Source organism: Canis aureus, chromosome 11, assembly GCF_053574225.1.
Source record: "Canis aureus isolate CA01 chromosome 11, VMU_Caureus_v.1.0, whole genome shotgun sequence".
NCBI classification, from domain to species: Eukaryota; Metazoa; Chordata; class Mammalia; order Carnivora; family Canidae; genus Canis; species Canis aureus.
This window is the reverse complement of record NC_135621.1, coordinates 53,602,999-53,627,807: the sequence shown is the minus strand read 5'-3', so window position 1 is coordinate 53,627,807 and position 24,809 is coordinate 53,602,999. Positions and strand designations below refer to the sequence as shown.

Genomic DNA, 24,809 nt, shown 5'->3' with positions numbered 1-24,809 from the left:
CTCTGCATTTTTTTCTTTTAGAGGATGCTTGCTGTGCAGGTCTCATGCACCTGGTTTTTATCTCTCTCTAATCCTTGTTGAGGGACCCATTTTTTCCTTACTGCTCTCATTTACCTCATCTTTCTCTTTCACAATGTGTGTTCATAGGTTGTCAGCTAAGAACAAAAACATGCAAACACAGGCATGTTCTAGCAGAATGGCCCTGCTCCCAAACTCTTGACATGTCCCTCTGGTAAGATGTCCTCCCCAGGCATGAGTACAGAAGCAATGCAGCCCAGAGGACTCACCAGCCAGCAAGCAGATCAAGTGGCTCAGGGCTGGGAGCAATGAAGTGATGTGAGAGGTCACCATCTGATTCTGGTGTCAGAAAATCCAGAGTAAGGGCTGTGTTTAATTAATCTCTGGGCACCCACAGGGCACACAGGGTTTGCACATAGTAGGCCCTTAATGAAAATGCAGGTCTGAGTTTTAAACTGTCTGTATGGATAATGGAAGGGAAGCAGCTGCTGTTTTCAGAGGAATGTATTAGGACATTCCAGAGTGTGAACCCTGAAGTGACAAATGCTCTAAGGAAGAATATTTTCATCTCCAGTAGACATTACAAAAATGTTCTACTGTGGTTTAATCATGCGTTTACCCATTGCAAACACCCTGCAAAAAAATGTTGCATTCAAGTAGTGGGGAGCTCCTCCTTTACCAGTCTGGGTTTTAAAGATAGTGGTGCAAGGAAGAGAGCAGGATATTTGGTGGACTGCAGGGAAGAAATCAGGTGAGCCTCCTAATAAAGATCACCCATCAAGGTCTCTCTGGACAAGGAACAAACCACAGGAGCCAAGTGAACACAGATTCACTTGCCAAGACACCAAGAAGAGCCATAGACCCATGTTCCAGCCTGGGTCCTGCCAGTGAGAACCTGTAAGCAAGCAACCAGACCCTTCTGAGCCTTAAACACAAGGAAGAGCAAAACAATGTTCCTCTCTCTGTCTAAAAGCTGTTGAGAAGAAGGAAAAGAAAGGGAGAAGATGAAACAGGGTATAGGATTGCTTTTAAAGCTTAAAGCAGCAACAAGAGCAAGACTTGCTTACTTGAAGAGGCCCTTATGGATGGTATGGGGGTGGGTAACAGGAATCCTAACTTAAAAAGCGCTTGCACTTGGTATTAAATAATACAGTCTTACAAAAGCCCTGTGAGATATTTTGATAGTTCCATTTTACGGGTCGTAAATTTGAGGTTCACAGATGATGACTGAATTGCCAAAACTCACAAAATGGGATTACAAAATGATAGGGGGACACAAGAAATAGGGATAGTGATACTTATTGAACACCTATTCACCTCATCTTCCCACCTCTCAAAAATAGTATGCATGGATTTTTCCCAATTTACAAATGAGGATTTCAAAACTCAGAGATTAGGTACTTGATAGAACAGAAGCCAGGAATGTCTGACTCCAGCCCAGTTCATCCCACTTTCTGGCACACCACGGCGGGGAAGGTGTAGAGCATGGATGAAGCCAACAGAACATACTCAGTGTTCTGAGCACAACACTGACACCTTATTAATGTTTGCCATTTGGAACTTGTGATCATCTACTCAGGCTAAGTTGAAGTGTACCTAAGAAATAGCTTCCTAAATAATTAATGTTAGAAATGAGTTGCAAGGAAGGGTGCAAACTGTTTAAAATATTAACTCTTTTGCGACTCCCCTATGCATTTTAATAGTAACTGCTTGCCACAAATCGGTAGTTTGAATAAAATTATTCTTACATTGGCATCTAAGAAGGTCCCAAAAGCTTTTCATTTGGCAATGCTTTGTTGGCAGTGAATCTAACCTAGAGAGATCTTTAGATTTTAAAAGTCCTTATGTAGCCAATGTGCTATAGTGGAAAGAACATCACAGTAAAGGCAAAGGAGCCAGAGTGCCATGTTCACCTGCCATTTCTTCTGCTTTCTAGCAGACAAGTCGAGGAAACAACTTTTGAAAGTTTCAGTTATCTATAGAATGTAGCTAATAAGACTACCTTTTCTTTCTAGAGTGTGGGCAGGACTAAAGGACTTCAATACAGGAAGGCCTTTACAACGTTGCCTAACACTTATTAAGGTAGTTGCTAAGTTTTAACCATGATTCTTTCTGGTTTGAATCTAGAAATACGAGTGTTTTTGGTCTTTTGGGGGTTTCTCGGAGGAGGATTGTTTTTGTTTGTTTGTTTGTTTGTTTGTTTTTTAAGTGATGACTTTTTCTTGTAATTTTTTTTAAAGATTTTGTTTATTTATTCATGAGACACACACAGAGAGAGAGAGAGACAGACAGACGGAGAGACAGAGACACGGGCAGAGGGAGAAGCAGGCTCCATGCAGGGAGCCTGATGTGGGACTCGATCTCGGGTTTCCAGGACCAGGCCATGGGCTGAAGGCGGCGCTAAACTGCTGAGCCACCAGGGCTGCCCTTGTTTCTTTTTTATACTGTGAGCGCTGCCTCCCTTATCTCTAAGACAAGAATCATAATTATGCTCATCTCAGAAACTCACTGTCAAGTCAAACGAGATAACATGCATTAGCTTTGTCAATCATATATGCTACATAAGTATAAGACAAAGATCTTTTCCAGTCCGTCCTCTGAGAGAAGTCTGGGTCAGAACTGTGACTGCATAACCCGCCCTTAGGACTTCTGTTACTTCCCAAATAGCAGTCCTCTGGTCTATTGCTACTTTAGCCAGCCTCTCACTTGGCCCAAGTCAGAAACTGGTCACTATGTCCTCCAAGTAGGAGGAGACTGCTAAGAAACCTGCAACATGGTCTTCAAGTCATTTTCTCAACCTATGTGAAGCAGCAGGCAACGTCCACAGTTCCTCATAGAGAGGGCTGGGAAGGGTATATTCACAATCATCCCCAGAAACCCTTCTCATAAGATCTCTACAGCATTTTCCTGTTCAATTTTCATGAGAAGCTAAGAACCAAGCAACCAGAATGTAGCATCTCTCATCCCTTGGTATCTCAGGCAAAACCAGCTTGGATATCCTCTTACACTGAAATATGCCCTTACCACGGATACAAAGCTCTAAATTAAAACTACAAATAACATCAACAGTGAGAGCTAGCTGCACATTAGCCTGTCATAAACTTTAATTTTTTACATGCAGGCCTGTTTTGTCTAATATTTATCTTCAGTTTAGTTCCCTTGATTCAGTTTGCCACTAGACCACATGATTTCTTTCTATCCAGATATGGTTATGTGTAAAGGTCAATTGTTGAGCTGAGAGCAAGAATCTTATTCTGGGGCTAACATATTCTAAACAATTGCAGAAGAGTTATTCAGTCTCTTACCCTACCTCGCAAGGTGGTAATCTAAAGAGGGCACCCTCAGAGCTCTAAAGATGGAAGCAGAAAGTGAGCCAAACTTCACTAGACACAATGATCCCTCGTTGGGTTCAGCTAACTTGCTAGAGTGGCTTATCAAACTCAGAGAAACATTTTTCTTAGTAGATTACCAGCTTATTAGAAAGAAATAGAACTCAGGAGATGCATAGGGCAAGGGTAAGGAAAAGATTCAAAGCTTATATGCCCACCACTCTCCCCAAATCTCCACATGTTCACCAACCCAGAAGTTCTGCACAAGGAGGGGGGACAAGCATGAAATATTTATTATAAATTACAGTCACACCACTCATGAAGAAACCCTTCCGGGCATTTAGTTGGACACCTCTACAGAGGTAAAGAACCAAGTGTTTAGTGATACAGTCCATTCATTCCTCTGTGGGTAACTTTCATAATGAATGACTATCAGTCATTATGCTAAGCCTGATAATGTTAACAGCACAAACTTTTAGAGTCAGAAAGATGTGAATTCAACCTTTAGCTCTGCCTTCCTTATGTGCGGCTTTGTGAAACTTACTGGAGCTCTATCAGCTGAGCCTCCTCCATTCTGATATGAGGATGGTAATGATACCTGTCTCCTAAGGTAGAAAAGAGGAATAAATAAAACAATCGATGTTAAGTGCTTAGTGTGGTGCCTGGTGCATAGGAAATGTTCAATAAATGTTGACCATTATGATTATTAATCCTATACCTATGTAGAGCAACACAACACAAATCTATTACCATTTCCACCTGACAGCCCTTCAGAATTACAGGCTTCTCTTCCCAAGCAAAATATCCTATACATTGGACAATATGGTCTTGATTCTTCACCCCATCGGGGAGAAAATAAAAAGCAAGGACACATCCTTATTGCCTTAATGTGTACATTACTAAATATACACAAAAAATACTTTAGATCATGAAACAAAGATGAATAAATGACATGCTTTTATATTTACATCTTGTCTCATTGCATAACATTTTATATGGCACAAAAAGCCTATCTGCTCTAATTATAATAAAAATATTTGAGAGAAAGCAATGTCATAGGATGTGCTTCGTTATTTTTTAATCTTTAGTTTAACACTGGAAAAACAGCGTCAGTGGCTGTTAAATCTGATAACAAATATCATGAAAAAAAGTAGATCGCATGGAAGACAAGTCTATAGCTACACTCCCTGAGTCATCATACTCAGTGGTTCAACCCTACACTTTTACACTAATGTGTTTATGAAATTCAGCTAGTAAATTTTCTTTCCTACTGTCAATCAGATGTTCCTACGAACTACCTGGAAGATATTGCAGTTTTATACTTTCAGTGAGTGTGCTCAAAATCCAATGAAAAAACCCAAACAGGTTAGAAAGTTGTATTTCCATTTTTTTAAATGTGTAATATGAGAGTTTTCATGAATGATGACAGGCATTATTTTCAATAATAAATTAACTATTTCTATTCTTTTCTTCTAAATGGTCTCTACATATCATAGATTTCTTTCAAATGCATTGTTTTCCTCCTCATTATTAATACATCACCTTTCCCTTAGAGAGACAAATCAAATGTCTCTAATTTAAAAAATTATCTGCTCTGTATCATTATTTCTGAAGTCATTTGTTATCACAGAAAATAGCAACCAATTTGGATCACTTGTATTTTGGTTAAAAATGTCTAAGCCTTCAATTTTGTCAACTCTTCTCGGTAATTTTCCTTGAGATGACCAACAAACCTCTAGATAATAATATAATCAGGACCCAGAAACTAAACTGAACCAGAAAGGCAAGAAGATTGACTCAGGCACATTTACCATAAGTAGCCAAAGGAATTTAGAGAAAGGGGGCAAGAAGAATCTGGGAAATTAGCTGTGGCTTTCTGGTGTTGCAAAAGAGCACAAGGAGCCTTGGGCAGCAGATAACAGATGAGCCTGCTCTGGTGTCATGGACATCCCATAGGGACAACATTGTCCCACAGGAACAACACTGATCTGGCTGGATGTGCAAATGGCATTTCAGTACCCAAGAGAACTAGAAAAAAGCAAGACATGGTCCAGGTCCTAGGGGAACTTGGAAATCATGCAGGGTCTCCATTCAACTGGAATACAAGGCTGGAGCAAGACCAAGAATGGTCCCTGAACACAGTGCTAAGCTTTCCTGTAGGTATATCTTATCATTTCCCTGGGTACAAGAGGAAGGATCAGAGTCCTAGAGACTCCAACTAATGCTCTTAAGGCCACACGTCTTAAAAAGTGTTATAGGCAAGACTGGAATCCAGATCCTCTAGCATTGGAGATGCTAGTTTCAAAACCTTTGCTCTATGCCCTAAGAATAGGACCAGAGCCTGATTATTAAGGTCAAAACAGAATATACAGCCACATTAACAGGGCTGAGCTCTTTAAAATCATGCAGTTGGGCTCATTAAATTCCCCCCTTATTGCTAAGGAGTCTATTTTCCATTGAGGTGAGCTTACGCTGAATATGAGTTAAATGGACCTGGTTTCAAAGGTATGAGATGAGAGAGGCAGGAAACTAGGCTTTCTCTGTCTCATGTAATTCCTTACACAAAGTCATTGTACAGAGAAACTGAGGCTCTAAAAAATCAAGTGAGTTATTCAGTATCATCCAGCTGGTAAGAGGAAAGGCATGCAAGCCCAGGATATGTAATCTTAAGTACAAATCCCTTTTCATTGTACCACAACTTCTTACACACTGCCATCTAACTCCAAGATGGTGGGATTCTACATCTTAACCAATCTTTATTTAGTGATTCAGAGTACACATTAGCTAGCATCTCATATAGTGCTGACGTATGTAAAGATACAAATTCCCAATTGGTAAGGGTCTGCATTTAGTAGAAATCTCAGCATCAGTGAGCTCAAGGTACGAAGTCTTTTCACATATTAAGCACAGACTACTCTCCTTGTCCATCATTGGATAACTATCTTCCCTCAGAGTGGTCAGGAGAAAGAAGTTCATTTCATCTAGGAGATTAAAGAATGCAATTAAAAATATAAAAGGGGGATCCCTGGGTGGCACAGTGGTTTAGCGCCAGCCTTTGGCCCAGGGTGTGATCCTGGAGACCCAAGATCGAATCCCACATCAGCCCCTGGTGCATGGAGCCTGCTTCTCCCTCTGCCTATGTCTCTGCCTCTCTCTCTCTCTCTCTGTGACTATCATAAATAAATAAAAAAAATTTTAAAAAGCTTTAAAAAAAATATAAAAGGGGGTATAAGACTCAAATTAGGTGCAAACAAATTCTCTATCTTGGAAAACCAATTAGAAGGTAGAAAAAGGAGTTCAAGTTCAAACACTCAGCCTTAACTTCTAGAAAATGTGCTTTGGCAAAAATTAAAGACCCTCAACCTGAACACAAAATCGACAGTATACCCTTCCTAAATTCAATTTGCCTAAACCATCTCAATGGGCCCTCCAGTCCCTGACATGAACTCTGTTTCAGCCTCAGTTCACAAATTAAAAGAGCTGATTCGCACAGCCTTAGAATTGCTATCATTCCCTGCCATAGTGGATTTGAGGTGGAATAAAGAACTGCATTCTTGGTTAGCATGTGTGATGGAGAGGGTTTTTCCTTCCTGACTTTTCTCAGTTCAGTGAGTTATGCATAGGGTTTGTTCTGACCACTACTATTAAGCTCCATTTTTATGGGATAGTGAAAACATTGGCCACCTCTGCTCAGAGAGTCCTCAAGTCTTACTTCCCCTTTCAGCACCTTAAATTGACTTCCAGTCACTTACCCATCAAGTCCACATTCCCCTACGTAGTTGGAAAGGTCCTTGAGACACTGCCTCCTCCTTCACCTTCAGTTTCATTTTCCTCTGTCCCCCCATACTCCTCCTGTGGTCAAGCTACTTGCATTCACTTCTCTTGTTCAGGCCAATAAAGGTCTATACTCACTCAGAAATCTAGTTTTCTTTCCTTCCAACAAGAAGTCTTCCCTGACTGTTCAATCCACATTGTTCTCTCCTCCTCTGAACTTTTAAGATGCACAATAAATAACATACAGTTTAGCACTAGACCAGTCTGAGTATTTCATCTGTACTAGCCTGAACTCCATTCACCTGCAAGCTCTCTGAAGCCAGGGGATGGTCTTCGGTGTCCTCTCTTTGATGGGACAGAGGTTGTATGGAAGGAAGGCATATGGTCCAAAAGAATGCAAGTAAGAAAATATACAGTGTTAGAGTAAACAACTTACCAGCACTCTTAAAGATTAATAGAAGCATTAATGATGTTTACAACAATGAATCTGAGAGCTGTGAGGTCACTTGTTCATAAAAGGCAACTACAGTGCTTGTTTGGCAGCATGTCTACTAAAAAGCAAGTGTATTATTTTGTTACATGACAGCACATAGTGGGAATTGTTCCCAGCAATAGAAGGGACCTCACTAAGTTTAACCTGACAGAAACAGTGCCCATTTTCATTACTGTAACCTAAAGATTAGCAACAGTTTGGCATAAAAGGTGTTAACACCTGCTCAGAATGTGAAACTTGCTGTTGAGAGGGGATAACTGTAAGCTTCTCTTTAGAAGATCCTTTTGCAGAACTTAAATTTGCTGACATTTTACCCTCAGGCCCTACCTGTTTTCCAAGATAAACCACAGTTGAGTGAATCAAAATAATTTTGCAGCAGTCATTTGACCAAAGCAAACCCATTGAGACACAGAGCTCCTAGGTAATTACCCACTTCCAGCCTCCATCAGACATGAATTTATTGATCAAAGGGGAAAAATGAATTGAAAACTAAGTGTTCATCTGAACTCCATTTCCTGAGTTATTCTGGGGTTATGGAGAGTCTTAGCTATGGAGTTATCACCAACAATCCATCTCACTAGATGGTCACTAGATCTTCTTAAGTGTCTTAAACCTAGCACTACTGGAATCATTTTAGCCATTTTGCTGTGTATTTTCTATAAAAAACAAGGATTTCAATGTGCAACTATAGACATTTATAGATATCCCTTAAGTATTGTGGCTTCAGAAGCTCATGCTATTGATATTAAATAATGTACCATTCTCACTGACAATCAAATTCTTCCCTCATTCAATATTGTAAAAGTCATACTCATTCATTAAGAGAGTGAGCCAGGTTGCTGTCCATATAATGTCAAATCCATTAGGTGTCATGAACACGGGTAGTGAATGATTTCTTTTATGTGCTTATCTCTTGACAGCACATAGCATATTACGTGGCCTGATAAACATCAAGCATATTATATGTGCCAACCACTGTGCCAACATTGAGTCTTCAGGAAAAATATGATTTTTGCATTCATGCCATTTATAATCTAGCTGAAGAAACTGATAATAAACACAAAATGTATATTTTAGAATTTTGATGGGTGCTATAAAGAAAAAATGCTGAAGACAACATGAATATACTGGGAAGAAATCAGGGGCCTTAATTTCAATTGGCAGTCAGGGAGCTCTTCACTAAAAAAATGACATTTGCAACTGACCCCTGAAGTATCAGTTGAGGGGGACCAAGTAAGGAGTGGGTGGTGAGCCTTCCATATAGAGCCTGGGAACAGGGTCTTCCTGGAAACAGGGAAGAATTTAGAATATCTGAGGAACTGAATGAAAGCCACTGGTGCTAAAGTGTATTGGGAGGATGGAATGAAATAAGTAAGGTCCAAGAGTAGGTACTAAGAAATATAAATTCTATAATGGAAATGAACTAAAGAAAAGCAGAAGACTAAAGCAATCTTATTTACATTTAAAAAAAAAAAGAATGCTCTGGATGCTGTATGAAGGATGGGTTAGAAAAGGACTAGGGCACCTGGGTGACTCAGTGGTTGAATGTCTGTCTTTGACTCAGGTCATGATCCCGGGTTCCTGGGATTGAGTCCCATATTGGGGCCCCTGCTGGGAGCCTGCTTCTCCCTCTGCCTATGCCTCTGCCTCTCATGAATAAATAAAATCTTTAAAGGAAAGAAAAAGAAAAGGACAAGACTATGCGTATGGAAGCAGGAGCCTATTACAGAGATCTAAAGGAAAGAGAGTGGTGGTTTGTCCTAGAATGGTATTGGTAATGATGGAAGAAACTGTATGAAATCAAGAAATCTTTTGGAAATGAAATTAAAGAGGAGTTTGAGATGCATTGATATTTGGGAATGATGGTGAAGAAAATCAAGTTTAACTGTCACATTTGTAATAAACAATTGACAGATAGTAGGGCTATTTATGAGGAAGAATTGAGGAGTAGTTTGGCAGAAGGGGTGAGGGAACATACTTAGTTTGTTATGTCAAATGAGACATTTAGAAGAATATATAAAGTAAACTTTAATTGGAGATAAACTATAGCTGTCAGAAGTCAAGTATGAACCTATGAATTGTCACCATACTGATAGAACTTAAATCCATGGGAAATAAGATTTTCTAACAAGATTATAAAGAAAAAAGACAAATGGCTCAGAGTAAAGATCAAAGAGGAGGAGTCAAAAAGTAAAATAAAAAGGAGTAAGAGGAAGAACAAGGGAGAGTGAGAAATGCTAGAAACTAACAGAAAGGGAGATTGGCAAAGAGTATTGAATTCTCCTGAAAGATGTTTAAAGAATGAGAATTTAAATCACTCATTAGATTTATCAGTTATGGATTGATGCATTTGGCACACGACAAAGTCGTTTTGGTGGAGAGATGTGGCATGAAAAAACTTGGAGGAGGTTGAAGAGAAATGGGATACAAGAAAATTAAAGACAATAGATGCAGAGAACTCTTTCTAGATACTTTACAGTAAAGGAAGGAAGAGAAACAGGGCAAGCTGGGCGGCAACTGGAGACAGATTTGGAGTAAAGGGTAATAGCAACCATCAGGGAATCTATGTAAATGTGAGATTCAGTGCAAGCTGGTATTTGTCTAAGCCTAAGTGCTCTAAAACATGCCTGAGGAAGGACTTATATATGAGTACTTTGTTTTTATGCCCAAACCCAAGGAAAGAGATTGGATGACTAAGGACAAGAAAACAAAGTGGGAAAGCCAATTCAGGAATTTATTATTGGTTCATCATCACCAGGAAATTGGGGTTCAGTCATGCTAGAGTCTCTCTTAAGTATCATTTAGAATATATTCAGAATTCTTCACCCAAAGAATGGAAGAGGGGAGTTCACCAGTGGTCAAAAGTTGCCCTATGGGGTGTTATTAACTCCCTTGCACTTCCTGATTCATACATGCCTCTGAATGGTAGAACAGATTCCTTTAAGTGTTGCACTCAGAGGTGGCAGAGAAGCCCAGGGCAGAAAAATGAGACAATCAGTATAGCTGCAACCAGTATCTGCCAAGTTAAGTCTGTAGGTAGCTAGTTGCTATGGTAACGGCTAAAGTAAAAGATGGACCAAGAAGATGTGAAGCAGGGCACAAAGGTGTCTGAGAGAATGCCTACCCTGATATTCATGCACTCCACATCCTTTCCAGTCTGGAGAGATAAAATGTGTTGTGTCTAGTTCATGACAGAGTTGGCACATAGGTTCTACTGATTCCTGGCCTCCAGACTTCCCTGCCTCTGTTTAAGATTAATTACTCCAGATAGCAGTGATATCGGACAAGTAAATTAACTGAATAAGGATTTTTATACATTCTTGGTGACAGATTCAAGAAATGTTTTAGAAACATCAACCAATTAACTCATTATTTTATGAGCACATACTACATTCTAAATCTGCACATAGTATAGACTGTCAGGGAATATTAAATATGGTCCTTGCTTTGTTATCTCATTAGGGCAATAGTACATAGACACATGAGATCTAAAAATAGCAGAAGAATGGGTATGATTAAATAACAAATGTGGAATAGGGTTGTGTCAAGCTAGTATATACTTATCTATGGCAAGGTTTCTGTGTAGCTGGAGTAGAATCCCAAAGATTATGGAAAGTAACTTTGTTTTGGTAGAAACATCAAACACCCAGTATTAGCAGACACTATATCTGGGTAGACAAACTAGAGGGGACTTTTACTTTCTTCTGTAAATGTTTCCATGTTTTCCATAATTCCCACAATAAACATGTATTGCTTTTATATTCAAAGAGTATTTTTAACATAACCAAAGGACGTGGAACAACTAGAACTCTCATACATTGCTGATGGCAATGCATAATGGTGCAGCCACTTTGGAAAACAGTTTGGCAGTTTCTAGTAAAGTTAAACATATACTTACCATACAACCTAGAAATCCTACTCATAGGTATTTATCCAAGAAAAAGAAAAACCTCTCTCTCCCCCTCTCTTACATGCACATGTTCATGCATGTGTGCACACACACCACCAACCACCACAGATGTTTAAAGCAGCTTTTTAAAACTATCACAAAAACTGGAAACTGGAAACCTACATGTCCTTCAACTGGTGAATGGATAATGCATTGGAATACTACTCAGCAATAAAAGAGAAAAGCAATTAAACTACTGATATACACAATATAATGGAAGAATCTCAAACACATTATACTTTGTGAAAGAAGCCAGGTTCAGGAAGTTGCATAATATATAATTGCATTGATATAATATTTTTGATCAGGAACTGATCAAAACAGAAGAAGACCATATCAAGGGTTGTTGGGTAATCAAAAGAATTGACCAAGATGGAATCTATGTGGATCATTGAGAACCAAAGGGGAACAAAACATCTGAGAGTCATTAGAGAAGCCATGAGCAGGATTCATGGACTCTGAATATGGAGGCAAAGATACCACAGTCTACTCTAGAATCATAAACCCAAAACGATACATGATTTTGCACAATGATGACTGTACCAGTGAAGATTCTTTAGATTGCAAGTGGCCAAGACCAACTCTGGCTTAGGTAAGCCACATAGAAAAAAAGAATGGTGATGAGGGCAGCCTGGGTGGCTCAGCAGGGGTGGCCCGGGTGGCTCAGTGGTTTAGCGCCACCTTCGGCCAGGGCCTGATCCTGGGGACCCAGGATTGAGTCCCATGTCCGGCTCCCTGCATGGAGCCTGCTTCTTCTTCTGTCTCTGCCTCTCTTTCTCTGTGTCTCTCGTGGATAAATAAATATGTTTTTAAAAAGGCAACCTTAAAAAAAAATGGTGATGAGGAGATATTAGAAGTATTCTGAGTAGCTCACAAGACAAAAGGAAATGCTGAGGATCAGAGTGTCAACAACTCTCATGTGCCTTGAAAACCCTCACCACTGCTGTAGCAGCCAGTTCCACCCAAATTTCAAGCAGCTTAATGGAGGTACAACTGGATAGCACCTAGCCTGGCCTTGTAGACCTCTCATTTCCTATCCTGGGTCTCCTCACCCACTGGGCATGCAAGCCACAAGTAGGGAATTAACGCCATGGGAGCACATTTGACCAGTAGGAAATAGACGTCCATAAAGAAATGCTTCCCCTTCTCCCCATTCAGGACAACAGTTCTGAAATCCATTTTGAAAGTCTCTTAAATTGGGATCCCTAGGTCACTCAGTGGTTTGGCACCTGCTTTCAGCTTGAGGCGTGATCCCAGAGTTCCGGGATCGAGTCCCACATCAGGCTCCCTGCATGGGGCCTGCTTCTCCCTCTGCCTGTGTCTCTGCCTCTCTCTCATGAATAAACAAACAAAAAAAAAATATTTTTTTTTAAAAAAAAATGTCTCCTAAATCAAGTCTTTGGCATTAAGGACCAGTAACCAGTAGCAGTGGCCAATTCAACAACTTATCTGTACTGATTATCTTTCTACCCTGTTTCATTACTGATGTCACAAACTCTCTAAACTTATTATCAAAAATACAAGCCAGGCTTCATCTCAGGTTCTGCTTCCTGGGGAACCCAGGGCAAAAGAAGCAGGCTTTGGGAAGGATCCAATATAGATTTCAGCTATAGAAATTTATAAAGTATCTCTTAAGGGTGATCGCATCAGTGGATTCAGCTCTAACCCAGAGATAATCTGATTGACCTGGATTAGCTTATATGTATAAACTGGGGTTCAAAAGCATGGAACTTCATGCTCTGATCTCAACAGAATCAGTTGCATTGGGGAAGGGGCAATTCTCCAAAGAGTATGAGAAGGTGGGAAACAAGGGATGATTTAGGAACATTTTATTATCTAATTGCAAGTTGCTTTTCGGTCATGTTAACATATCTTAACATTTACATATAGATATAGACATATATAGAGTGCATTGTACCTAAAGTTTAAGTTTCTTTTCTCTAAGGCATCAGTACCTTGCTAGACCTTGGTTACAAGCTTAAAATAGAAAATGTAAGCGTGAGTCAGGTGTATTATGGGATTTTCTGGAAGGTTTTTCTAATAGCTCAAAATTGTTACTTTGAATTTGGAAAGCTTATACCATAGCAATTGTTAAGATCACCAGGTTCATCTTTCCCTCATTCTCATTTTGTCTCCCTCTCTAGGTTAATATCCAACACAGGTATTAAGCACTTGCCAGCTGTTCACAAGATTCAATCTCTTCAAAAGGTTCTACTGTAAGTTTTTCCTTGAGTGTTGACTTACTCAGTAGATCTCTTGCTCAATGGCCTATAATATCCATTGTTTAGTCTAGATCCTCCAAATATGTCTCTTTGAGTGAGCAGAGGTAGGAGGGCAAACAGGAAGCATGTTTTACCTGAAGGCCAGCTAAGCTCAGTTTGGAGACAGTCAGCAGTCTCCTCAATAAGACCATCATCAACAGAGCCAGCTTGAAGCAAATCAAGGTCTCTCCTTTCTTCACTAAGTGCTTTACATAACTTCCCCCTACAATTACCTCCTTTCAATCCAGTCTTACCCCTCACCTCTTCTCTCCTGAATGCTCATACTACCCTAGACATAAAGAAACCAGCTGACAAATTCACACTGTTAGCAAGATTAGCAAGATAATCTATTTGCCTTTTTTTCGAGACATCTGTATTTTCAAAGAGGAGGGGAAAAGGCAATGTGTAGTGCCAAGTTTACTTCCAATAGTGAAATTCTAAGAATCTGAACAGACCCAAGAGGAAATAGTAGGGAATGGGGTATAATGAGCTAAGGAAATGGGGGAAGAAAAGGGAGAGAGCGACAGAGAGAAAAAGAAGCTCTCAACATTTCTCAAGTTGTTCCAGTCAGTTTACTACTTCTACCTACAGTGTACTTGTTAAGTCTGACCCAGCAGGGAAGCTTGATGGGAGGATGAGGGAACAACCAAATAAATGAGACTTTCTCCATTCCCTCCATTCCGGACGAGAAAAATCCATGATACAACTTTTTGTGACTCTTGGGGAACAGGAGTAAATCGGCAGTGAGAAGGGGATTGAGATGGGAGGAAGCTGAAGCCCCAAATATGGTGAATGAAGTCCAGTGTGGAGGTGAAAGGTCAACTTTAGCAGCTTTGTCATATTGAGCAGGCAAGGATTAATAAGGTTCTCTATCAGAACCTTAACATGGTGAAATTAGATAAAATGTTCAGAGACAAGAGAATGTAAGAAATTGTCTGCAATTTCATTTTTAGGAACTGATATACTGAAGATAAATTATATGTCATTTGTTTTCCTAACTTTGAATTCATCATCTTTCAGAACAATAACTGTTCAAACGCTGCCTCAGCTAAAGACCACACCGTGCCAAGGAAACTAAATGTGGGAAGGTCACATGTGTGGAGCTGGCATAAATACCTAATATGTCTGTACTTTCTTCTAGAGACATTCAAGATAATATAAACATCCACACGGTTGAAAGAAATTCTTTCATGGGGCTGAGTTTTGAAAGTATGATTTTGTAAGTAAAGAAAAAACTCCAGTGGAGTAACATTTGGTTTCTCATTTAATCATCTTTCTCATAACAGGATGCTCCTTTTGTGTTTGGGTAACTTTGGCATTTCACCATTTAAATTTCTCTCCGCTTCAGTATTTTTTCTCTCATTTCCCATCTTTACATTTCAGAATCACAACATGGAGTCATGTTAATAATTTATGATTCTGTGGTGCGATTCAAGTATTTAAAATTGCTCTTTGAATGATGGTCTCCTGTGATGCAACATCTGTTCTGAAGGACAGAATAACTCACGCATCAATAAAGCTAGTTATTGCCTGGCAAGGCTTTTGTTGCCCAAAGAAAAAGACCAAGAAGGAGGCTGAATTCAGAAGATATTCCCCTCATATCCATGCCTAACAGCTCCTACTCAGCCCCTTGCTGGGTGTGAGATGACTTCTCCTTTTCTTGGAACAATCACGTTTTTTAATAAGCTTGAGTTTTGGGAATGTTTTTAAATGCACTCTGTGCTATTAATGGACTATTTTGTAATCCTGTGTGCTGGTGGCCTGCATGGCAGTTGACACATATCCCAAGATGGCCAGGAAATAGAGGGCTTGGGGGTACCCAGGTGTCTGTGGGGTCCATGGAAGTTAGATAAACAGGATAGCATTTGGGAAACTGGTAACTGCCAGTGCATCTGTAAGGATAGCATTTTATTCTTCCACTTAACAAACTCCTGCACTCTTTAAATATGTACCAATGTGTGTGTTTATAACATGTCATTATGTACAAAAGGTAAGTTCCAGCCAAAGAAGAATTTCCCTTTCCAAAGCAGTCACACCATTTAGAGACTACCCAGCAGTACGAAAAAGAAGTCGGGGGGAGAAACAGTAGAGATGAGGACATGTTGAAGATTAAAGCTAAGCACAGTATTTGATGTAAATTAATTAGAAAGAACAATAGGAAAGGTTTCAAAGAGACCAGCAGAGGAATTGCAAGTATGAAGGAAAAAATTTAAACATCAAAGGCATGTATTCAGAGTACACAGTATTAGCACAAAAATTTTAACTGAGTAATACCTAACCCTTCCACTTAATACACATAATATTCAGAATTTATGTGCATGTGTATTGGAAAGAGTCAATGGGGCATGGGAAATGTGAGAGAAAGGGAAAGCAAAAGAAATGAGTTAAAATATAAACAGAATGAAAAGTGCGCACAATAAAAGCAATTATCCTAAGAGTGAAGGAGGAATAATTTACTCTGACTGGCCTGTGATGTGAGTGTTGAAGGAAGAGTTAAAGGAGGGAAAGGTAGCCAAGAATGGAGGTCTAAGATGGGGCTTTCATAGGTCAGTAGGATGTAGTCAGGAAAAGGGCAAGCAAGGGAAACAATCAAGGCCCCGAACATTAAAAGAAAGGAGGAGGAGTGATAGAAGGAGTCTGGGGGAAATAGGGAGTACCTGAGTAACATCAGCCTGGCGGGGTTAGAGCACAAATATCGTGAACGGATTGCCAGGCTACGTGACGGAAGAGACTAGTGATAAATGTCATCGGTTATACCTGGATATCTGTGCTTCTTTAAATCTTGCTCTAAACAGCTTTTAAAATAGTGATTCAAAGTTACTCAATGTTATCATGTGGCAAATGTATTAACAAAATATTTTTTTAAGATTTTATTTATTTATTCATGAAAGACAGAGAAAGAGAGAGAGAGAGGCAGAGACACAGGCAGAGGGATAAGCAGGCCCCATGCAGGGAGCCTGATGTGGGAATTGATCCCAGGTCTCCAGGATCACACCCTGGGCCAAAGGCAGACACTAAACTGCTGAGCCACCCAGGGATTCCCCAACAAAATATTTTATAAAAATATATCATCAAGTGGGAGTGGGCTAATATTCTCAGTTTTCTATTTTGACATTCTTTTTGTCCAGAACATAAGACAAAAGGCAAGGATCCTGACCTAAAAAGGTCTTACCTCTCCCCAAGTGTAGGCAAAGAACCTGAGGAAATAAGAACTTAAGTCTCACAAAGCCAGATCGACAAAAGAAATATGTAGATTATGGCTTCCCTTCCCTGACTCCTGCTCAGAATGTGGCTCTCCAGAATTCAGAACATACTCTCCCAGAGACGAGAGCTTTCCTAAGAGCAGGACTTCTCAGACACATCTCTAAAGGATAAATTCACTTTTGTGAGAACAAAATCTATTTTTCTTGACCTCAGACGGCCTTTAATCCATAGAAAATAGAAATGGAAAATCCATACTTAACACAGTTTAAGACTTCAGTTGGTCTTAGTTTGAGTGCAACATCTGGATACAGGGGCACTTTCTCCCACTAGGGACATCCAAGAACGCTCAGAAAAAGAAGCATGGCTAGATGGCACTGAGGACTGATGAAGTTTTCTATGCACTGACATTTTTCAAAATCATGAATCCCCGTTTTAAAAATACACTTAGCATATATATACAGACATTTACATGTATATACATGCACACATACAATTTTTTAAATAGCCCAATAACAATGGATTATCAGATACTTGAATAGTAACTCAAAAGAAAATGAGCAATAAAAAAGTACACCATGTTGAGGTCTCTGAGCCCTTTCCTACCCCTGCCCTTCAACTACAGAGTCTAAATGGGGAAAACATCTAGCTATGGCCAAAAGAGTTTCCTCAATTCAGAAAAAAAAAAATTAATTTCCATGTGTATCAGTTCCCACTACATCCCAACCATAGGAGAGGCTCACTCCATGAGCATTTCCTCCTTTCCTCAATTGGCTTCCATCTTTCTTGCCTGCCCCAGTGAGCTTTAAGAGGGTGGTTCCCCCAGTACCCTCACTTTTTAGGCTGAGGGCAGATACTGCTTCAAAGCCTCCTGAGCCTCCTCTGAGGCCACAAACACTTAAAGATTAAAGAAAACCATGATCCTTTAGCTGACGCTTTGCCCAGGTTGCCCTTATCATCATGGTGGTTGTCATCATCATGATTGTCATCGTCATCATCAGGTTTTAAAACCAGCGCTACGTCTCTTAAGAGGCTAAGAGTATACTTAATAAATGTCAGCTTCTCTTTGTCAGTGGTTTGAGTGCCACAGTTTAATATCAACCCCAGGGCCAGAGTTCTGGACATCATTTTTTTGTGTAATGATCCATTGTTGACTTCAAAAACTTCTATGCCCTCACCATATGATGGCATCTATTGATTGAGAAAAATCCATAGAGACAAAGACTACTCCAAAAACAGTAATTCTTTTAAATTCACCTGTATAATATTTAATCATAGTAACCTCTATTTGTAGGCAATATATGCACAGAGAAAACTACCTCCTCTACAGAAACACGGGTGGAGCCCACATGGATTTACATACCCATTGTGTTAGATGAAGGGTCAGCTAAATCAAGCCTATGAACTAATACTGTTTTTTACAAATGAACATTTTGATGACAGGGAACACTAACGATGAACCTAAATTAAGCAACATGGCATCCTACCCCCCCAAAAAGAAAAAAAAATCCATTCTTTTCAGTAAGCCTCTATTATCAAAAAAAAGAGAAAAATTGTACTCTATTATTGTTTTTTAAGTTTGGTCAAAACATTTGTCAACATTGTTTTATAAGTACCTATATAAAATACCCATGTAGTTTTCTCCATTTTGCCTCTTGGCCCACAAAACCTAAGATGTCCTACCTGGCCCTTTACAGGAAAAGCTTGCTGATCCCTGTGTTTGATTGAAAATCCCAGGGATCTACATCCCACAGGATAGGAGCAGCTGTTGCAGCAACTTACTACCAGGCAAAGGCTGACAAAGCTGTCCGCAGGCTAGACAGCGGGGTTCCAAGCAGGTAGTTGCAAAGCAGGTGTGATGCAGGGGTGCGTGGCCACTTCCTGGCCATCAGAACCCACCACCTGGTTGCTAATGTTTTAAAAAGATTTACCTTGTCCCTGTCTGGATTGCTTTATGTAAACAGGTTCTCAGGAAGAAGAAAAAAAACATACGGTTGGCATCCTGTGATTGTGTTTCTAGCTACCCATTGCAAGCTGGGAAATAGAGTCCTGAATGTGCAGGAGACTCTCTGGGTCAGCTTTTCAAACACTGTTATTTGTAAACCCACTGAGCCTGACAGGGAAAAGAACCTGACAGCAAATCAAGAGCAGGTGGTCAAAGGCTCTTCAGGCTAAGCTCTCCCGACCTTGGATTTCATTTTTGTTTTCAGATCCACCCAGGAGCACAGCAGTGCAGAGCTGTCGGCCCAAGGTGTCCTTGGGCTCCCCTACCCAGGCAAACCTGTTCACTGTCCTTTGCACAATCAGGCTGACTGTTCCACATCCAGCCCCCATCAGCCACAGAGCCCCCTCCTGTTCCCACTCACACTACTGCGCCCTGCCACAGCCCAGAGTCTTTGTAATTGATTTCTCTTCCTTTCTGGCTTAACCCAGAGCCACCTCCACAAACCTCCAATAACCAGGTCCCTGCGGGTCACAGGAGATGTTCAGGTTGTCTGACAGCTTAATTAGATCACTTTTTGATGACAGTCAGGCCTGCTGCTACGGGTAAGCATGGGTGAGAGGCTTAAGGCCTTACAGAAAGGGGATACAGAATGTCCTTTGTCTTATAAACACTTGTCCAATAATTGTATGATTTCAGTCTTTCAGGATGGGAAAGATCTTTGTCTTAACCCACCCCCACCCCCCATGGCACCATCTCTGCACACTAATGATGTGTGCGAAGACCTTACAGGAGCCAGGTGCTAGGTCTAAGCAGGTCTTTTCTAAATTAATTTTTTTTTCTTCTCTGAATAGGTAACACATGCATGTAACGCAAACTTCAAACATCACATGAGGTTATACAGTGATAAATCAGTCTCCCTCCCACTCCTGTCCCTGAGCCTTACGGGTGGCATTTTATTTATGCCAATAACCTGCAATGTCTGACCTTGCCCCAGTGCTTCCAATTATGAAACCCCTGTATTGTTTGCATCTGACATTATTGGTTTTTTAATGGGCCTTTTATTTCAGATGGCTGAATAAGAATGGCATTCAAGAAATACACAACTGCGCATTCAACGGAACCCAACTAGATGAGCTGTAAGTAGCCCTGTCTCTTCTTCCAGGCCATTTAGAGGGAAATGGCTCTTACAACAGTAACATCTATGTGGCTTTGTGTTTCCCTTCTTCTCTCTTCAACTCCATCCCCAGGAATCTAAGTGATAACAATAATTTGGAAGAATTGCCTAATGATGTTTTCCACGGAGCCTCTGGACCAGTCATTCTGTAAGTAGCTTCCCCTGTTTCCATGTGCTGGAGATTAACATGTACAAGCTAGAAGTCAACTTTCTCCAATTCAGAGAAGCTTCCCATATAGGGCTGACAATTAAGGTCAATTTTTATTTGTGTCATCTACAAAGACTTAGAGGGACAATTTTGGGCTCATCTACACTCTGACTTACAATAATATAACAGCAATAATAACAGCAACTAATGTTTGATGAGCACTTATCAAGCCCCAGACAGTGTTTTAAAAGCTTAAGATGCACTTTCAAATGTAATCCTTATAAAACCTCTGTGGTAGGAGCTATTGTTCCCATTTTAGAGAAGGAAAAACTGACTTTCATGGGAGGGGTTAACTAACTCACCCAAAGTCATGCGAATTTTGAAGCCTACACTTAACACTAGATTAGTCTGACTCAGAGCACAAGCTCTTAGCCACTATACATTTCTTCCCTGGAAGGGAAAGCATAGTTCTCCTTCCTCATCTTCAATGTCCAGGAGTTTCTTCCTCTGAAAGATATACACACACAACTATTTTTGGATCCCTTTTGCCTCAATCCAGATCTTTTGGGCTCCATGCGGTGCCCCACAGCACCACCTCTTCTCCTGGTGCTGCTTCCTCATCTCTCTCTCTCCCTCTAAGAGATAGAGACTCTCTTTTCATGGGCCCCTGCCCTTCCACTAGGGTCATTCCTGCTGCCACCTCTTCCCTGTGTGGCAACAGCCAACAGTGAATTCTTCTTCCCTTGAACTCTGCAGCCTTTCTAAATTAATTTTTTTTCTTCTCTGAATAGGTAACACATGCATGTAACGCAAACTTCAAACATCACATGAGGTTTTAGATTGGTGGCAGGGACCCCAATCTCCGACTCTTTTAAAATGTGTTTTCCTGGGCTCTCAACAAGATGTACTCCCCATCTACTGATGAATGTACTGCAGGAAGGAAGGAACCAAAAAGTAAGACGTCAGATGCAAAAAGAAATAGTGAGCAAAGAAATAAACATATGAAAAAAAATCTGAAGTTTTACTAAATGATCTTTCTATGGCCTGCCCAACGTCAGTTTAGGCATTTGAGAGCCACTAGCCTGCACGTCCTATTTGGTAGTCAACATAGGCTCCCACATGTGGTTACTTCTCTCCTCTCCCATCTGTCAACATCACTTTCTCCTTTTCACCCAAAAGTTTGTATTCTCCTTCAGGCTGAAACCTAATGTATCTCTAGAACAAGACCGTGTCCAGTAGATGAGAAACTCCACAAATGGTTATTATTGATGATAGAGTATGTATTTGACCCATATGTAGGATTTTGCCTCTTTGAAAAGTTCAGTGGTTATTTTAGCATACCTTCCTTGAGATGGCCAATACATGCAAGAGAAGGAAATGTCAGCGTGATCAAAATAGAGAGGCCAGAGCAGACTATCTTGGTTTTAAACCATTCCTTTGCCTCTCTAAGCCTTGGTCTCCTCACAGGAAGTTTATATTCTCCTAAGAGGGTCAGACAATAATTAAATATAAACCTTAAAATAGTAAGTCATGATGTGTGTTATGAAGTACCAAGTAGTTCTCAGGCATAATAGAACGTATAATGCTTAATGTTTCCTCATCTTCAAGTATTGGGGGAAAAAACAGAGACAGTGCTGTTGATGTATGTCTTTGACCACCACAATAGCAGTTTATCAATTTCCTTTACCTGAAAGTCCTAAGGATTTTGAATGTTCCTATGATGGGATGTGTTTTCATATATTACCTGTGCCAGATGTACTATTAAATCATAGCACCTTAATCACCCTGATACAAAGAACATTTGAATTAGACTGCATCTGATGAGTCTAGCTCCTTATCCAGGAAACCAGAGCTAGAAATTTAAAATGACCTGCTGAACATCAGACTGGAACTGTAAGTGGCAAAGTCCGGACCAGAAACTAGGTCTTCTGCCTTATGTTCCATGTATTCCCACCACATCATGTTGTCTAAAGCACATAAATATGTCTAATCAAATGTCAAGAACTTATACAATTGGCTGTGAACTCAAACAGAAAGGGAAAATAATTGTGAGCACCAGACTCCCAGAACACCAGTAAATAAGTACACAGAGCACAGAAGAAAATCTCCTACAGGTGCATAAGCAGGCCCCAGGCTGCGGCACTGCACCATGTGTCTCATCTGAGTGTCTAATGGAGAACTTGGACATGAATCCCCCAGCCAGTCCTGCCACAAATGCCAGCAGGAAGACGGATGTCACCTTCACAAGCAGCTCCACAAGCAGTCCTCAAGTAACAGGTGCATTTTTCAAACCTTTTACCACAGCAACATATCTGGCCAGAATGAAGTGAATAACATTTACAGAAAAACTAAAGGAATCATGAAGCACTTGCCATGACTTAAAAGGGTAGAGAGTGATAATACTTGCCCACGTCTTTTCAGCCCAATGCATGAGGATACATGTATGTGCATGATCTTAGCCAAAAGCTTAGCCTATAACTTTTAAAATATGTGCTAGCCTTCTTCCCCTCCCTTTAGGGGCAAGAGGATGGATCACCTTAACAACAAACCTCCCTTTCTGGGGCTTTCAGGTTAGTATGCAGATGTCTTTACAAGTCTCTGCTTGCTGAACGTGGATTCTATGGTCTATTCCATTTCTTACTTCTACAACTTGAGGTGCCAACCCCAGCCAAATACTGACCTGAGAGCTGCTGGTTTTGGTGTGTGCAGAGAACTAGCCCACCCCAGATGCTACAGGTTAATGAGTAGGAGGAGTACAAATTGGGCAAACCACTTAGTGCACAGTAGCTAGCTGCTCAGGCAAGGGCTTTGATGGTACCTTGAGTCAGGGTTCCATTCCCCCAAATAAGACTGTGATATGGATGTTTGCATGCAGGAGGCTTACTGGGGAGTGCTAGTGGAGTATGTGGGAAGTACTTGCTGTGAATACCATCAGACTAAGAGGGAAGTCAAACTGCAATGGATTTGAAACAGAAGCCTCAAAAGAAAAAAAAAGTAACAGAAGCCTCAGCTAATTCCATGGGAGCTGTGAAATTACGATGGCCCTTCAAAGTTTTACCAAATTAAGTAAAGGCAAGAGGCCAGTCTTCTTCATCAATAATCATGAGCTGCAAGCTCCTCCCTGGGGAGGAGGCAAATCTTGGATACATCAGGTGAAGACAATTCCAGAGTAGAGCTCAGCCATAAGCAGCTCAGCTGTGAGTGGTTCTAAATTTGATCATGCATCATAATCACTAGGCATGCTTATAAAACCCTGGAATGCAGATCCCCACCCCCAGAGTTTGATTCACCAGGTCAAGAGTGAGCCTGAGAACCTGCATCTCTAATAACTTGCCAGGTAAAGCTGATGTTACTGCTCCAGAAGCCAGTGCTGGGAATCGGGAAGCTTCACCCTGTCTCCAGGATATCTCCTCACAAGCTGACTATGGTGAACCTGCTTTCCCAATAGATTCAGTCCTTTGTCCCCAGGAGATGCATGCAAAGGATTCCAAGAGAGTTAAAGGAAGGGAACCCAAACCAATAACTCCTTTACTTAAGGCAAAAATTTTTAGTTGAGTGAAAAACAGGGAATCACTGAACACCTGAGGGTACAAGAGTGAGATGGTCCACTACAAAGAGAAATAGATGTGGACAAAGCCAGGGGCATGTGCACGCGTGCACACACACATACACACACTCCACTAAGTTTCAGAGGAGAAGCCTAGCATATCCATTTCCCCCTCAGGAGTCGGCCTTGAACATCAGTGGCCATCTTAAGTTTTCACCTTATATTCTGAATTCACTCAAGTTTTGTGGCGTGTGTGTGTGTGTGTGTGTGTGTGTGTTTTAAGCAATCAAGCAATTGCTGTTTCCTTGGGTAACTGTTTCCTGTGGGGAAAATTTAATGCATTGCCTTTGCAGGCTGGAGCCAGTACAATCATATTCTGATGGTTTATCAAATTGATTTGGCTATAGCTCAGATTCATTTGATAGTTCAGATTCAAACACGGAGTTATTTGTATAAGAATGATTCTCTTCCATTACCAGTGTACCCACAGTCCTATAGATAGTAAATTGCCTTTTTATTCCGCCTGGGATCATGAAAGAGAGGTCTTCTAGCCATCTGTCAGTGTACTATACACCAGAAATGTGCTCTCACTTATGGAAATGATTGACCTGTAATAACATCTTTGCTGGAAAAATAGAAATTGTTCAAATCAAATTTGTGGCACTGGCTATAACATACTTTATTAAATGGGGCACAGAGTGCAATTTAACTCCTGCCTCTCCTGACTCTGTGCCTTATTACTGACAGCTGTCTCCTTTTTGCTTTGTGTCTCAAAACCAGGAACCCTAACAATGTTGAAACAATTTAGGATTACCAAATCTCTTTAGTGCCAGCCATCATCCCGGTATGTCTCCTGTTAGTATTTTCAGGACTTAAATTCTCAAAACCAGTTACTGCCAAATATAGCATGTGCTGAAATGTTAACCAAAGTGACATCTTTAAAAAAAGAAAGTTATTAGACCAGCCTGAA

The 24,809-nt window shown here is 40.5% G+C and overlaps 2 protein-coding genes across 15 annotated transcripts in view; one reads left to right on the top strand and one right to left on the bottom strand.

Annotated features, from left to right (window-relative positions):
• The window catches only part of LOC144324117 (uncharacterized), a 582,294-nt gene that overhangs the window by 477,043 nt on the left and 80,442 nt on the right, over positions 1 to 24,809 (bottom strand). The window lies entirely within an intron of this gene.
• FSHR (follicle stimulating hormone receptor) overlaps positions 1 to 24,809 on the top strand; it is a 167,947-nt gene that overhangs the window by 129,816 nt on the left and 13,322 nt on the right. For all 8 annotated transcript variants that reach the window (XM_077915332.1, XM_077915330.1, XM_077915333.1 and 5 more), the window contains 4 exons: positions 13,708 to 13,779; positions 14,966 to 15,043; positions 20,038 to 20,106; positions 20,218 to 20,292. In XM_077915332.1, coding sequence (XP_077771458.1) covers positions 13,708 to 13,779; positions 14,966 to 15,043; positions 20,038 to 20,106; positions 20,218 to 20,292 — 294 coding nt within the window. The remainder of the gene's footprint in view (positions 1 to 13,707; positions 13,780 to 14,965; positions 15,044 to 20,037; positions 20,107 to 20,217; positions 20,293 to 24,809) is intronic.